Source organism: Coffea arabica, chromosome 1c (assembly GCF_036785885.1).
Source record: "Coffea arabica cultivar ET-39 chromosome 1c, Coffea Arabica ET-39 HiFi, whole genome shotgun sequence".
NCBI lineage: Eukaryota > Viridiplantae > Streptophyta > Magnoliopsida > Gentianales > Rubiaceae > Coffea > Coffea arabica.
In genome coordinates, this window is record NC_092310.1 from 58,718,526 (window position 1) to 58,735,145 (window position 16,620).

Consider the following 16,620-nt stretch of genomic DNA (forward strand, 5'->3'; position numbering starts at 1 on the left):
GAATAACTGTTGTTGGCCTTTATAGTAATTTTCTTTTCTTTTCTTTTAATCTTTTCTTCAGCTCCAATTGCTTCACCATTGGTGTTTGAGTGACCTATAGTGTATCCCTTGGGGAGTTTTTATCCTGGAATATGAAATTGAAACAGCATTTAGTTAATTCTGTAAACGCAGGGAAAAAGTTCAAAACTTGACTGAGCAAGATTTTTGTTTTCCGGTCAAGTGGAGGCTAAAAACCCGAATAATAATCACAAATCTTGCACCGGTGCCCCCCCAAAGAAATCAAAACCAAGCATATTATCCTAGGCTCTAAATGGTGGGGGGCCAATCGGAAACCAAACCGTGTTCCAACTGTAGATTGTTCATTTTTTAAATAGATTTCATGGGATTTTTTTTTCCTGGTGGATACGTGTTCTACTTGGCAAAATGATCATAATAGTATCATCTCCGTGTTTCTTAGAGTTAAAGAAATGAAAATCTTCTCAAATTAAATAGAGTTGGTTACGAAGTGGATTGCATTGACTGCCACTTTGGTAATATGCATCTTAATCTACAAGACAGACATGCACGATTTGTATTTGGTTGTGATGCTTCTTATCTCAGGACATTACAAAGGAAGGTAGAATTTCTTAATATATGTTTACTTTTTATAGTAATATTTATAAATTATGTAAAAAAATACACTAATTTCGTACGTTCTTAATTATCAGGAAAATGATGATAGGTTATTCGGCCAACGAATTAATTCATACAAAGATCGTGCATTTTCATTTGTAGTACGCACTCCACAAAATTCAACAGAGTTAATTAAATCACCAAATTTGGCTTTCGTGCTAAAAGTGGATTGGTGTGAAGAATGTTCGCACCTTCAAGGAAGATTATCAAATCGAATGCTTAGTATTTGTAAGTATTTCATTTTAACAACATTCAATTACATTCATTTGTAGAAAAATATCATTTCCTTTTTTAATATAAATTTTAATTTTTTTTTCAGGATCCATCTTCCGAAAAAGGACAGTTCTAGAATGATATATACATTCTATTATATTTCAAACTATTATTAAACAGATATTATATTTAAATTTTGTTGGTTCAAATTTTTCACTTTTATTTGTTCATCATTTTATTTTTTTCAATAATGTCAGCACCGTGCATAGCACGGGTATTCCCACTAGTTTATAAGTACCGTTACAAGTGTTAAGATCCCCGACATATATTCTGATTTATGGTGATGAATAAAGCCTAACCCACCCAACACGCGCACATACATATATTTGTCACGTAACATCACAACGTTTATTTGTCATGTTATACATGCAGGAAAAAAAATGATAGAAAAGACGTGTTTAGGAAATCCCAAAACAATAGGAGAAGCAGACTACCACATAATCAAACACATCACAATCCTACAATGCATAGACCCAACTCCAAATCGTGTTCAGACTCATTATTAATTCTCATGATAATGTTTTATACCCTTAATTTCTAATTTGATGTACTTCCTTTTTTCCTTTAGATGCAAAGAATACGATGTCTTAAAATTTTTTGGCTTACCGTTATGTTATGAAAGTTGAGGTGTTGGGATTCACACTACTTTCGACTTTTCTTGCAATGAAACACAAGGAGGGGAATACGTGAAGTTCAAAGTTGATTGTGTAAATCATTTAATTCTTTTATATGACGTAAAAATGTCATGGAAGTGAGTAGAGTTTTGAATTCAAGAATGCCCCTTAAACAAGCCTAATTTGCAAGCAGTAGCCAAGAACCAAGGCAAGACAACTGTGGCGTAAAAGAAAATGCCAAACTAGCACACGATCAAGTTGAAAGTTAACACAAAAAATAGCCTGCATGAAGTTTTCCCCTTTCATACCACAAAGATACAAGGCCAAAAATTATCAGGAGAAACATGTCTTTTTCCTTTTTAAAGCTGGCAGATTTTACTTCTAACCTCTCTCGATCGTAATGAATTCAACAACTTACGCTGTAGAATACAATGCAATCAAACAAAACTGGAAGTTAATTTTTAATTTTATTGCGCAATTTTTTACATGATGCGACAATGACCTGCGTGACGCAACACGTAAAATACAACTATAACTATTCAATATTGGAGCCTACAGACTTTCTAGTAGTGGCGAAGTATGGCACACGGGTTCTTAATATAGCAGAAGAATTGACATATATATTGTTTCAATAGAGTGTTATTTCTCCTAAAAAGAAAAAGAAAAAGAAAAATAGAGTGTTATTTGGAACAATTATGATAGTTTTATTAATTTGTTATACGTGTGATAAAAAAGTTGATTAAAAATAAATTAAAAATATATTTAAGATGCAAGTGAAATAATATTTTAATTCTTTTTTTTGATATTGAAACCCAATCTCCATGCTCAAATTAGTGCGATTTGAGAAATATTTAGCGCGGACTTTATCATTTCGATGCGTAATCACTACTATCTTTGGTTGGTGAAGTTATCGCAATTTACATGACATGGCGTTTTGCTATTACCTAGAGCTGTTAATCGAACCGGGTAACTCGCGAGCCGAGCTCGACTCGGCTCGTTTACTGAGAAAAACGAGCCAAGCTCGAGTTGTATACATATTCGTTTATTAAACAAACCAAGCTATGCTTGACAGGCTCAAATATAGGGGCATTATCGTAATTTTATTGTATATCTGATAGTTTTACCCTATTTTTTTTCTGGATAAGGGCTCAACTTGACTCGTTAAATTCGGTTCGATTTTTGAACTCGAGTTCGAGTTTTCAACCGAGTTTGACAAGTCGATCTCGAACAGTTTTTGAAACTCGAATTATTAATCGAGCGAGCTCGATTGGAGGTTCGAGTCAAGCTCGATTATCATGTGCTCGAGCTCGACTCGACTCGATTAACAGCTCTACTATTACCTCTCATACCGTTCCTTTTGTTGTTATTGTAGGAGGAATCTGACCATATAGTTATTCTTTGTTACAAAGAATCACTTGACTCAGCGAGAAGTGAAATATTTTGGCTTGTAATTTTTTATAAATTTTTTTGTAAGCATATTTTAAAATTATTTTTTATTTGACATATATCAAAATTTTATAATATATATATATATATTTATAAAACTCCTAAAATTTTTTTAAAAAATATATATTTGTTTTAGTAGCACCGAGGCTTAATTAATAGCAAATCAATATTCCTTCGTGTGAGAGTGCGGGTCATCATTTGTGGGGAGACATGATCCCAGGCCCTTATTTTTGTGGATATGGCTTGCGATGGTTGCCTACTTTTGGCCTATGTTGATCGATGTACCTCTCGGTGCAACTTATTCAACTGCATCATGCTTTTCCCATTGACAAAGTCTTACGCGGTTTTATGTATCCATCGTGGGCAACAAAAAGTGAAATTTCCTAGGAGTGCATCTTTCTCTATTTTGATGCATGGTCTTTTCAGTTTAATTTGGTTTTACATGCAAATGACGCATTGGCGTTTTTTAGCACTTTCTTAATTTTTTTTTTCCAGTAAAACTAGCTGACAGAAGCAAGTTAATGCAATTAGAAGTTGAACAATTTAAGGGAGGCATAAAGATACAAGCAGAGTTGGGCATATTTTAAGGTTCAATGGCGAATTATGACTTCGTGAAGATCACGGATTTCCTTGACAAAATTTAGCACTAACCATACGTTATTCCCCGATTCTGTTCCCCCAAGTTTCTTCCGGGATTCCCCCCTTCCTTTCTTTGGAAATGACTCATCAGTGTCAAGAGTAGTTTTTTTCACTCAATTGTTGTTATGAATTTCAGGGGGGTGTAGTGACTTTGCCAAAAGGTTGATGAGACCGTGCAGCTGTAAAACGCAATTCATGGCTTGGATTCTCTTTTTCATTAGTTTAATGATTGTGATTAAATTTTAATGATTCTTTTTTTTTTTATAATTTAGCGATAGTGATTAAATTTTAGCAACGAGTGTGTTTGGATTGTTGAATTATTTCATATAATCATAAACACATTTTTTAATTTATCTTTTTATCTGACATATATCATATAAAAAAAACGTTATAGTAATTATTTCAAATAATATTCTATCCAAACACACTCAATTGGGGAAGCTTTAATTTAGTGACTAACATCGAGATGCTTAGAAAGGGTTCTAATATTTCTTCCTCCCTATATGCTTCTTTCTCGAATCCGGCCCCTTCGCTTTACAGAAATGTAATGAAAAAAATAAATACAATAAAAAAGATGTAAAAAGTTATTTTGTCGTTTTACACGAATTGAGAAGTAGTCTCTTCAGGAATTGGTGCCTTGTCTTGTCGAGCACCTTCTACATTATATTGATTCTTCCCAAACCATTCTGCCTTCCACGGGGTTATTTATCAACGCGGTTTCTTTTTAACCAACCAAGGGCACAGTAATACTAATAGAAAACAACCTACAATAATCTAGTAGCAATAACCTGCGTGTTTGATTTTCACAGCTGTCTCGGGTGCTTGATGATGGACTCAACTTCTGTATACCTTTCGGAATAGCAAATGTTTTGCGCCGCTCCGCTCCTGCGGCTAGCCCGACTGATTTCGTAATTTGATAGTTATAGTAGATCTTGTGATTAATTCTTGTGTGCTATCTATTATTATTGGAATAAAATTTTACACGGTTTTCGAGAATTACTCTGACTGAAAAGCTAAAATACCTCTAAGTTGAAAAAAAAAAAAAAAAAGAAGTTTTGCGGCTCGCGTTTGGAAAACAGGTGGCGTGAATATTGTTGGGCTCAATATGGGCAAACATTTACAGGCGGACTTGGGCTGAATGTAAAAATACAAGATTTTAATTTCCATACGATGCGCCTGGCAGTAAAGATCGGTCCAATCAGTATTAAGACCTATACGAGCGAGATTCTGTAATGAGAGCATGTTTACTCGAAGCTGGACTTTCCGTCGAATTGGTCTTGGGCTCCAATCCAAACAAACTGAAAAAAAAAAAAACATGTAAGTGATGCCTAAGTTGGGTGGGTGAAACCAACCGGGCACATCAACACTGGTCCATCTTGCGAAAGCAACAAACTGGCTCTGAACTACAAGTGCCCTTTTTTTTTTTATTGGGCCGAGCTACAATTCGTTAATTAGTTACCACTGGAGTATTAAATAAGGATAAAAAAAGGAAAATCTGTAAAATCTGTAAGTGGACAATTAGGAGGAGTTGGGGACGTGACGGAGTGATAGTAAGCCGAGACTCAATCAAATACATGTCGAGTAGAAGGAGAAAGAGAGAAAGGGTGGGAAGGAACTAGGAAGTAGTACTGCTACTCACTTTGGAGTACTTGTTCAACGAAAGTTTTGAAATCTCAAAAACATTTTTTGTTTTCCCACCCGAAGCTAACCGCCAAATCCCTGAAGAATCAATATTCAAAAAAAAAAAAAAAAGAAAAAAAGAAAAAGAAGAAGAAGAAGAAGAAAGCCCAGACACAGCCCAATACCCATTAAAAGAACCATCCTAGTCACGCGCTTATCTCTACTTCTTTCTATCTCCACTTTCCGATCTTCTCATTGTCCTTCCTAAGCTGCCTCCCTCAGGTAAGGCTCCGCCCTCTCATTCTCCTGTACTCTGCATATTTACGAGATGTGGATCGTTTATTCATAGTTATTCTCCAAATTCTTTGGTTAAAATTTCTGTTTTATCTTATTTACAGAACAAGTTTAGTGGTCAAAAGGAGAATGGCTGGAAAAGGTGGGAAGGGGCTTTTGGCCGGAAAGACTACGGCAGCCGCTGCCGCAGCCGCAGCAGCCAGCAAGGAAAAGGAGAAGAAAAGGCCCGTTTCCCGCTCTTCCCGTGCCGGTCTTCAGGTGATTTTTTTTTTTTTTTTTTCTGTTTTTGTTTTTTAACCCAACCCACCCATGGGCCTCTCCATTTTCTATTTCCTCTCTCTCTGTCTCGTCTATGCGTAGATCTGAGCAACCAACGATCTGCCACTGCCAGTATAATATGACCCGGCATTTATTGCTCTGTATTTTGAGATATGGGTTCCCAAGATTGTTAAAAGCATTCAGAATCTGAAACTTAAATTAGTAAGTGATTTCATTAGGGGAGGTATCTGCGGTTAATCTGACTCATTTTAGTTGACTGTATCTTTGTATAGTTAGTGTTTGGGATGAACAAGTCAGTATCAACTGTTTAAGGCTGCATTCAACAATTATACCACCATTTTTTTAATCTTAAATCACATGAACTTGGCCCTCAATACGTGCGTTCTAGATTTTCTGGATATTGGAGCTATACTTGAGACTATGACTCAGATACATTTCCATAGTTGTGCTTCCTCTGGGGGCAATTTTTGTACCCAAATTCTTCAGTGGGCCTCCACTATGCGAACAGCAGCATGAACTGCTTCCATAATTTTGCTAACTTCTTTTTCTTTCTTGATGTCTTGGTCATATTTAAGCTGTCTTTGGACAATTGGGTAAAAATTCTCCATGCCATTTCTGATTATTCTCTGAAAAGGATAGAGTGGAGGAAAACAAGATATGTAGTCATTGTGTCATTGCTCTGCTTAATATAACCCTTAAATGTTTCTTTATCTAATCTCTTGAAACTGTAATTTGTGTTTCTTTTTTGGTGCTGGGCAATTTTAGTTTCCTGTGGGTAGAATTCATCGCCAGCTGAAGTCGAGGACATCGGCTCACGGAAGAGTTGGCGCCACAGCTGCTGTTTACTCTGCTGCAATCCTTGAATATCTTACTGCAGAGGTGCTTGAGTTGGCTGGAAATGCGAGCAAAGATCTGAAAGTGAAGAGAATTACTCCCAGGCATCTGCAGTTGGCCATTCGCGGGGATGAGGAGCTTGATACCCTCATCAAGGGAACCATTGCTGGCGGTGGTGTCATCCCACACATCCACAAATCCCTCATCAACAAGACCACCAAGGAATGATTCAAGTCCCTTTACTTCCTCACTATCTCGTCCACTAATGAAACGTCCTAGTTCTAGTAGCTATTTTTGTGACTGTTTGTCTCTAATTTGCGTAGAAACTCTTGTTTTAGTGGGATGATGGTGAGTCGTAGCATAATTTAGGAGTTTCTGATGGGAAATAGTAGTAGTAGTGTGTGTAGGCAGTTAGCGGGATTTGATTATGTTGAGACACCATCATCATTCTTAGTCCCTCCTCCCCAGGTTTTCTGTGTTGATCTGTGCATGGAACTATAAATTTGTCTAATATGCATGGCTTGCATTTTCCACTACCCTCTCTTCGAATCCTTTTCAGTTTTCACTGAGCTGGCCGGTTGAAGGGTTTCTTTTTTTGTTTTTGTTTTTGTTTTTTTTTTCCTTTTCTAGGGTGGCGTGGGTTTTGATGGGTTCGTCCCCTTCCAGAGGAGCGTGTATTATCCTGCTTGAGCATGCAGTGAACTCAGGCATTGTTCGTTTGAGTTTACTGGACAACCACGGTTCGATTTTACTTTGCCTCCGCTCACAAGCTAATTGTGTTGAAGGCTGGGATTAAGATAGGAAAGTAAAATTTGAAAACGAATTGCTAAATGTAGAAAGTAATAATAAATATTTCATATAGATCTATCCTCTTCTTATCATTTATACTATTATAAATGGATTTGGAAGAGAGATTTGAGAGAATAGAATTGTACATTTGAATAAAAATTACACGATTCAATCAACTTCTTTTAGAGGAATTGGTCATCACATGAATTATGGAGCGGGAGGCCAACGTTTAAAATGCGTCATTATATATGTGGCTTCTTTTAAATCCATACGAGGTGCGTGTTGCATTTGTCTGATCTGATGGTGATTTAGTGTTGTATTTGTCTGATCTGATGGTGATTCAGTTTTTGTCGGTTCTCTCGGTTCAGTTGGACCACTTTCCTCCCTAGAGTTGGCTAGAGTAAGAGTGGGAGTAAATCCCTGTTTAATAATCCGGTTTAGTTGAGCCATTTCCTTCTTAGAGTAAGCTAGAATAGGAATAGGAGTAAATCTCCGTTTAATAATCCAGCTCAATTGGATTACTTCTCCCCTAAAGTAGATTAGAATACGAATAGGAGTAAGTCTCTGTTTAATAATCTAGTTCACTGCTTAAATTTAATAGATGATTCAATATCACTGAATTTTTTATACAAAATTTGCTCTCAAAATTAAGTGATAAACTATTCACCTATCTGTGATATGCATTCAAATATATTAAATTTAATACTTAACATTTCAATAATTTAATAAATTTTAAATTTGAGATTTCAATTTTATCAAACGCACCCTAATCGCTACTGTTATTACAGTAGTGCCTGGGCCAACATTTACTACAGTGGGGGCGGGTTGCTGTAGAGCCTGCAGTCCGGCAAATAGAAGGGGCGATAGGTAGGGATTATTTCATTTATTAGTCTATGAGAGGTAGCGCACCCGGCTGTGTCGACGACAAACCTAAAATCCAAAGCCGGCGAGTGGTACCAATCTCATCTCATGTGTGACAGGACAGCAGGTTAGGACGCTGAATTAGGAACTACTATACTGCTGATAATCCAGCTGTGGAAGGATAACACGTTCAAATGAAGGCAGCCCACCAGTTGGCTATGCTTCAAGGAACAGTAACCTATAACAATAACAAAAGAGTAAAGCAAGCGAAGAAACGGATACGATGTCCATTTGTCAGCATCTATACCAGAATAAAATACTGAGGGAGTACTTGGGCGGGCCTAATATAAACTCGTTCCCAGCCAGCCGCTGCCAAATCCAACAGTTGTAGTTCCAGATTCTGCCGATTCATGATTTGGGTCTGGGTCACCCTGGCGAGACTTGTTCACTAAAGTTCACCCAAATCCGGAAAGATTGGAGTGTTTAAGAGCAGAAGGTAGATTGCATGGTGCAGTGAACATCAAAGCTAACCCTAGTTAGTGAATTAGTGTCTAAATCCTATCCATTTAATTACCACCCCTTATTAATATAATATATATATGTATATTTTACCTCGAGTAAAAATGTGTTTCTTATTGGTAGACGACGTTATTAATTATTTAGCTGCAACTAACTCTAAGAAAAGCTTCGTTTGGGGCATCCTAAATATTTTTTTGGTCGGGGACTAAACATGCATGATCATGATGCAAGCAAACTAAGCGACAGATTCCAGAAAGTTTTGGGGTATCAAAAGACAGAGGCTTGGTTATATGCTCTTTGTTGTTCTATTGTCACCTCTTATATTATCAATAATAAATAATCCAGTGATTACCATCGAACTTTCCTTCATAATCAAAAGCTCCATTATTTTTCCTTCATCCCTTCCACTATCTATCTATCTCCTCTCGAATATGGACGCAAAGTTGTCAGTTGTTGTACAGCACTATTGCCACTTGTCGCCTCTATGCCACCCGCGGCGCAAGCACAGGTCCGATCATTCTCCCTCTCCCTACGTTGTTGCTGTGCTGAGCAGGTCACCGGACAAGTCCGTGGAACTGTCAGGCACGATGGCTTCCAGGACCGTCTACAAGGATAACTGGTTCGACCGTGCTGCCATTAATCACCTGTCCCAGAGGTTGCAAGAAACAACAGGTTCAAAACAGAAAACTGTTGCGGATTGGTCCTGCTGTTTAATTAACTACATATTGTAAGTGCTGACGACTTCAAAGGTTGGATCAAAATTTTCTCACCAATATGCACTGATGATCTTCAGGATTGCGAAGTAGCAAGAGTGGATATGATGGGCTGGTGGAGGCAGCAGGAGTGGCTTATCGGAAGTTTAATTCAAGCCAACAACAAGATCATATTATTCAAACTCTTGAAAAGGCCTTCCCCCGCCCTATTCTCTCTGCGGCAAGTTCATTTATTCCCCATTAAATCCTCTAGTTACCCTTTCTTAGTATTTGTCTTTACAACTTCTCCAGCCCAACTAATTACTCGGGCTGATGCATGACGGAGAAGCTCCCACAGGGATCAGCCAAATTTGGCATTGTTGCTTAGATGTGATGATCTGTGTTCTTTGGTTTTTGTCTCCGAAAAACTAGCACCAGTACTCGTCAACTTGGACGAAACACCAGATAAGAATTACCTTACTGAACTTTGTTTGTCAAAAGCCTCGTTAAGATATTCAAGTTTCCCGACTTTATCATGGTATGCAAGTTTTCACAAGGTTTTCACTCCTTAACTAGTCAAGGCAGAAAAAAAAAAAAATCATCTCAAGAATGAAAAATACATAATTAGTAACAAAAACCAATCAAACTGTTTGGCTCATAACTCAAGAGAGTCGTGCTAAACTATGAGAATTGATTTGCAATACAACATGGAGTAGATGAATAAGCGGCCGGTTGTTTCCTTAGCGATGCGCATCATGCAAAGTAAAAGCTTTAAATTCTAAAACCAATTAGGGTTCCTCGTTTGGGGAATCATGTTGATTGAAATTAAAACGCCTGTCTCTGGCAATGTGTGTGATGATGTCGGTTGATGGCATGTTGGCAATGGTTTTGTTTTTTGGGGGGAGGGGGGGGTTGAGGAAAAATGCCTATCCATTATTTTGTGCTCCCCACTTTTCTCCTGTTGCTTGGGCCTGTAAATTGAGTTCGAAGAATTTTACAATATATACTAAAATCATAAAGAAAGAAAGAAAGAAAAGAAAAGTTAGCAAGCTGGCCAGAAATCTGATGCAATGGTAAAGATTAGGCCACGGGCTGAAATAAACTGGGCAGAAAGGTAAAATGCTCAACAATATAAAAGCAGAACATCATTGACAAATTAATTGTTTGTTTTTGCCTTACAAATTGCGCTTATGGTTCACTAGACAAGGGTTGTAACGTGGTAGATGAATGATGTTAAACAGTGCAGATAAGGGCCCTTCTGCCGCAATCCAAATTTGCAAGAGAATTTTTTGCTGTCTTCACAACTATTTTCTTTGCTTGGTTAGTTGGACCCTGCGAGGTAAGTTACTCTTATTGCAATATTCATTGCATTTTGGAATAAAAACTATGCATGGACCAAAGCCACACATATAATAGGATACATCTTTCTGGCAAAAGAATAGAGGACAACCCCTTTGGAATTTGAACATCAAAACTGGAGCAACAAATACGGCCACAAAATCAGAATTTGCATGTACAATTATTGGCAAGCAAAATAATATATGATTTCTTTTGGCAAACAAGGTGAGGGAGTCAGAATTTGACGGCACAAAAGAGAAGAATGTCGTCCACATAAGGAAATGCAGGTATCTTTTCGTTCTTCTCCTTTGAATAAAATATCCAGTCATTACAACCTAAGTGACCAAACATGAAATGAGTTCCTCATAAAAACTAAGACAATCTACTCCAGTCATTGTGCTCCAAGTTTGTTTGTTTGTTCCCCCACTTAACTCAGTGCCCTCAATTTTAATGATGTTTATCTAAATCATGGTAATGTCTCATGTCCTTGTTTACGAATTATGCGTCGTTCTAGCTATAGCTACAAGCTTCAACCTCTGATATTCTCCTCAATACCTTTCAGGTTCTTAGAGGGGACTAACTGTGTAGGAATGTGCACCAATCTTTGCAAAATGTCATCGCAAGAGTTCATTAAAGACTCACTTGGCATGCCACTCAACATGGTTCCCAGTAAGTATTCAGCTGGACCGTAACTCCAAATGCTTCAAAAATTCAGAACTTAATCTACTGGTCCGTATTCTCATACACCTGATCACTATGTGGCCTAAAGAGTTAATAGTGCAAGGAAAAAAAAAATAGAGTTTTCTCATGCCCCTAGGCTACTAAACAGAAGTGTTGAATCACACCTATTAACTCCCTATAACACAAACAATGGTACAAGCACTAGTTTCCAGACAATTATACTATCAAGGGATAATTGCAGAAATCTCCCTTGAGGTTTCTGACAGTTGCACATCTCTCTTGAGATTTGAAAAATAGCACTAACCTTCGCTGAACTTAAGATTTTGATAGCAACTTCAACCCATATTAGAGAAAGTGCCATTAAAAAAAGTCTTTTGAGAAGTGAAATAATAATTTTGTTTCATTTGTATCTTTTTTGCCTCTTGTGAGGTTGTATTAGTAAAACATTGAAAAACATTAAGAGATGGAAACAATTAGTGCAAAAGAGAACAAGGACAGTAGTAAAATCTAGAAGAAACAACAAACATATGTTCAGAAATCTGAGGTTCTAAAGCATATAAAGAGTCTGTTGATTATGCAAGAAAATTCACCTTTGATTAGTACAAGAGAGATTTTTATTGTCATACTTTATAATATATTCATCTCACACTATTTACCATATTTCATAGATAGTTATGTTCTCTCATGATTGACGCAACAATTTCATTATACTATAACTACCACCACAACTTTGTGTATTAAGTTGAGATGATAAAGGATTGCTTATCTATCATTTTTTGATTGCTGTAGATTTTTAATAGAAAAATCCTTAGATTTTGTTTATGATTTTCATGAAATAATCTCAATCAAAACCACCAAAACTTATTCTTTTTATGAAGCTTTGTTTAGAGGTTTCTTTCTCTTACATTTTTCTTGCTTCTGCTTCTCTTTTATGTAGAAAATATATAATTTGTATTGTCCTCTTAAGTGTTGTTAATCACAAAATAACACCATGTTAGAGTATCAAAATGGCGCCATTTTGTAAGTGAACTTACAGTGTCTAATAAAGGAAAAAATAACCATTAATGTTATTTAATTAATTATTTTAGACTTGTTTATTGTTCTAATTTTTTTTTTTGCTCCAAATTTGTTTACTAACAACCTTAAACTCTTAGGGTATAGAAGTAAATTCATCCTATCTTATGTCAACTATAGACTCCAAATTCATGCTAGAGGAGGTTAATTGTATTTTTCAAACATCAGGAGAGGTGATTGCAACTGTTAGGAACTTCAGGGGTGGTTTCTGCTATTATCCCTACTATCAATGTACATGAGTAGTTGAGTGAAGGACGCAAAAAGAAAGTAAGATCATGTTGACGGAGCAACAGTACTTGCACTAGATCATGAAGCCCTTGCAAAGCAACCATGGAGGGCCCCATCTATCAGCCACTTAAGGTGCAGCACAGGAAATATTTCCATCATAGAGCAGTTGAAAATAGTAAATTGCAATGTAAGTACACCTGGCCAGGGAGGAAGGAATTGAGGAAGGAAAAAGAGACCAGATGCTGTTACCTGATGCTCTTTCTACTGGCTGGGTATAAAACATCCCATCTCTGGTCTTCTGAGTTAAACATTAAAAGCAATTCACTCATCCGTCAAAATCCTATAATCATTCTATTACCTCTACCATGCATGTAGTCATGACAAATGATGGCATAATCTATTATTATTATAGCAGAACTCCTATTGGAGAGCACAAAAAAGAGCTTCCATCTGGTAATCCATTGGTATCCAGATGTCAGAGAACAATCGGATGGATAGACACGGGAATTTCTTGGTTATATATGCCATGGCTTTTCCTCAGTTGATTGATACAGCTTTTTGAATTCGCAGACTTTGATGATATGAGCTGTGACATGATATTCGGCCAGGAACCTCCATTGGTAATCAATGATCCAGCATTTGTGCAGCCATGCTACAAAATATGTAAGGACTTAAAGATTCTTATATAGTTCGTGCAATTTTAATACAACAAAACGCCATACTAATTAAAGTCTATTGGTTTATCATTCATTTAAAATAATTTATCACGAAGGGCAGGGTAGTAACCCCCAGCGTTTCTGATGGTGATATGTGCAGGCAAAGAGAACAAAAAGAACCATAAAAATTGCACGAGCCAATAAAGAAGAAAAAGGAATGGGAACGCAACGCTTTGGATTTCAAGTAGCCGATATCCATCCTTCGTCCATTAGCTCCGGTCACCAAAATTCTCATGTGTTTTCGTGGATGAACTGCCATATGTAGCAGTCTCTGTAGCTTTATTTCTTGCATAATTTGTTTGTTGTCATCAGAAATCGAAATCAGGGGTAATTCAGGCAATCATGTGTTGTGTTAAAGTTAGCACTACTCTTGGCGGGCAAAACGCAATGAAAACTTTGAGGTTTGAGCAGTCTTGATATTTGAAGATTTAAATGAAACTAATTGATGCTGGCATATTACACTACTAAGGCCTAATAATTCTTAAAAAAAAAAAAAATTTATATTATTATTTGGCATTTTTAGGTAGTTTTCCTATTTAATAGTTTGAATCTTATATTAGGCAATATCTGGTACTGTTTGTTTCTTGTTTATCAAGTTATGTCAACTATGATAATGAATCGCAACTTAATTAAATGGCGGAAGGTAGGTAATTAAAGAAGCTGAACCGACAGGCCACGAATTCGAACTGTATCAAGGAGAGTAAAGCTACAGAAGAGTGGAACTTTTTTCTATCTATTTGTATAAATTGGCCTCTTCTTAATTATGTATCTGAGTGCGTGTGGTTGAATTTATTTCCCCACTTCTGATATTTAAGTTCTACAGTCGATGCTAAGACCTCTTGCTGAAAAATTCTCAAATCCGGAAAAAAATTAGCGAAGAAGTTCGGCCAAGACTGGATCCATCAACTAACACAAAAACCACTCTAGAAATATATGGACTGCATCACCTCAGAGGGTTGTATAGGCCGGTGGCAAAGAACGACCTGACTCCATCAGAAATTTTCAGCATCAAAATGAGAAACTTCTGGAGCAGAAGCAGTTCCCGTCCACGTCGTGAGACATCAAAGTGGAATAACATCAGCATCAGCATCAGCATCAGCATCAACATCAACATCAACATCATCCTGTGTGTCCATAAAATAAAATTCGTTTATAATTAAGTTAGGGCAACATCAAGATAAGCCGACTTTTGATCATGGCTTAAACTTCGATTGACAAAAGCTCGACGTAGCAGCATTTACCTGTATGACTAATAAGCCAATAATAAGCTGCGTCTCATTGGAAAAGTGCTTTGACTACAGACTTGTTGAAGGGATCTTGGACAAGAAGAAGTGGACGTTCCCATTACGCTAATTCATTCAGCAGAGGCCTTGTGCTGTCTTTTCCGTCCCATCTTATTATGGTGTGATTTCCTGATCATCACTTCTTGGCCATTTTCATGCATATGAATTCCGAGGAAATTCTGAGGTCTTTCAAATGTCATATATACATATTTTTTTTTTCAAAAAAAAAAAAAAAAAAACAAAGCCATTTATTAATGTCAAAATTAACTGTCCTCCTCAATCAACTTTTTCAGTGTTTGTGGATAACAAAATTTGGTCCCCAAAAAAACCAAAAGTGAAATACTCAATCTAAACCATGAATTGCATGTACCCTATAAACCTAGGGTATGATCATTGATGATGATGGAGTCTTTCATCCCATTGAAGGACAGTTCCCACTCGCACCATATCCCCATTTCCCTAATCTCTCCTCCTCCGCATAACAATAATAATATGTTAAACATAAAAAGGTAGAAACTGGCACATATATACTTGGGAAGAACAAAAAAGGGTTTTTAAGCAAGCATTATAATACTTATATAATAGACAACTTATCATCTTCTGCTTTGGGATAACTCAATTATAATCGCCTTGCCTTTTCCCTGCAACATAACGAGTACTGAAAAAAATAAAAAATAAAAAAGAAGTCCATTATATCTTGGACGAAATAGGAGGGGCCCAACTGTCTCGATGCATGGACTTGGAAATGCATATGGGCACTTATATGAGCACGACAAATTTTTGCACTTTGGTAGAGCCACAAGCCCACAACCCTATTTGAGGAGGGGTTTATGATTGGGCTGTTAGGTTGAATTTGGGCTCTAAGTGTTCACATTATTATCATTACTTCTGATACTTACATCTACCTTCCTTGATGTTTAATCAAATTACCAATCAGCTCTTGAGGTTGGGCAAAATTATATTCACCCCCATGCCGTTAATGTCATTTGCATTTTACAGTTAGAGTCCGCAGAACGACAAAATTACCCTTCATCCAAATGCTGGATTACGAGCCAAGTTTGATTTGGAAAGACCGAAAAGAAAGCTGGAAGTAAAAAGGAAGGAAAATGAAAGACAAAATGTAGTACCAAAAAAGCAAAGAATGTTGATACAGAAAAAAACCATGTATATATATATTTTTTCTCAAAACAACATACCTATCATAATTATATCTTTGTTGGTAACTGGTTAGTGGTAATCACCATCATTGTAGGGCTGCAAGTCAACGTAAGATGGGAAATGAGAACGAATAAAAAGGTGGGGAACAAAAGGGTGTGTGAGGATAGGATTAATGAGCATTTTCGGACATTTGGTGTTAATTTGTTGACCTCATTAACGAATAACCGGTCAAATGTTTGTTGTTGACTAATTACAGCTGTGTATCTGTCAAGAACAAATGTAATTAACCCCATAATTTTACACCTAACTTTGTTTTTTTTTTTTCTTTTGGCATTTTGAATGATCTTTTTACCATTATAACAACCGCTATTTCTTGCTTGTGTTACTCAGATAATCTTTTTCAACTAACCCCATCTTCCTTCTTTAAGACCACAATGACTCTTCTGACGTAAATTGATACAGTTCTAAAATCTTAAGGTTACCTAAGTATTATAATTTGATGTGTTATAAACATACGAAGTATTATAAACATTTCAAGTTCTAAAATTAATTAATTTGATGTGTTTGGATAGCAACTATTTGCCCAAAAATTATTTACTTGCATCACAAA

General features: G+C 36.6%; 2 protein-coding genes across 7 annotated transcripts; both read left to right on the forward strand.

Annotated features, from left to right (window-relative positions):
* The first annotated feature begins 5,408 nt into the window (after nucleotides 1–5,408).
* LOC113732945 (probable histone H2A variant 1) lies at nucleotides 5,409–7,207 on the forward strand. The gene is made up of 3 exons (XM_072082995.1): nucleotides 5,409–5,546; nucleotides 5,663–5,816; nucleotides 6,603–7,207. Exons 2-3 carry the CDS (start codon nucleotides 5,688–5,690, stop codon nucleotides 6,897–6,899), a joined length of 426 nt encoding a protein of 141 aa, XP_071939096.1. The 5' UTR covers nucleotides 5,409–5,546; nucleotides 5,663–5,687; the 3' UTR covers nucleotides 6,900–7,207.
* A 1,780-nt stretch (nucleotides 7,208–8,987) lies between these two features.
* On the forward strand, nucleotides 8,988–14,033 carry LOC113715849 (beta-carotene isomerase D27, chloroplastic-like). 6 transcript variants are annotated; one of them, XR_011841784.1, is made up of 8 exons: nucleotides 8,988–9,512; nucleotides 9,634–9,773; nucleotides 10,779–10,871; nucleotides 11,096–11,157; nucleotides 11,433–11,539; nucleotides 12,746–13,125; nucleotides 13,424–13,516; nucleotides 13,670–13,723. XR_011841784.1 is itself a non-coding variant. In XM_027240156.2 (7 exons), exons 1-7 carry the CDS (start codon nucleotides 9,131–9,133, stop codon nucleotides 13,711–13,713), a joined length of 921 nt encoding a protein of 306 aa, XP_027095957.2. In that variant the 5' UTR covers nucleotides 9,042–9,130; the 3' UTR covers nucleotides 13,714–14,033. The 6 variants fall into 6 exon arrangements, 1 of the variants encoding a protein (XP_027095957.2); XR_011841786.1 differs by having other exon boundaries at nucleotides 9,003–9,512; nucleotides 12,706–13,125; XR_011841785.1 differs by having other exon boundaries at nucleotides 9,004–9,512; nucleotides 12,794–13,125.
* The last annotated feature ends 2,587 nt before the right edge of the window (nucleotides 14,034–16,620 follow it).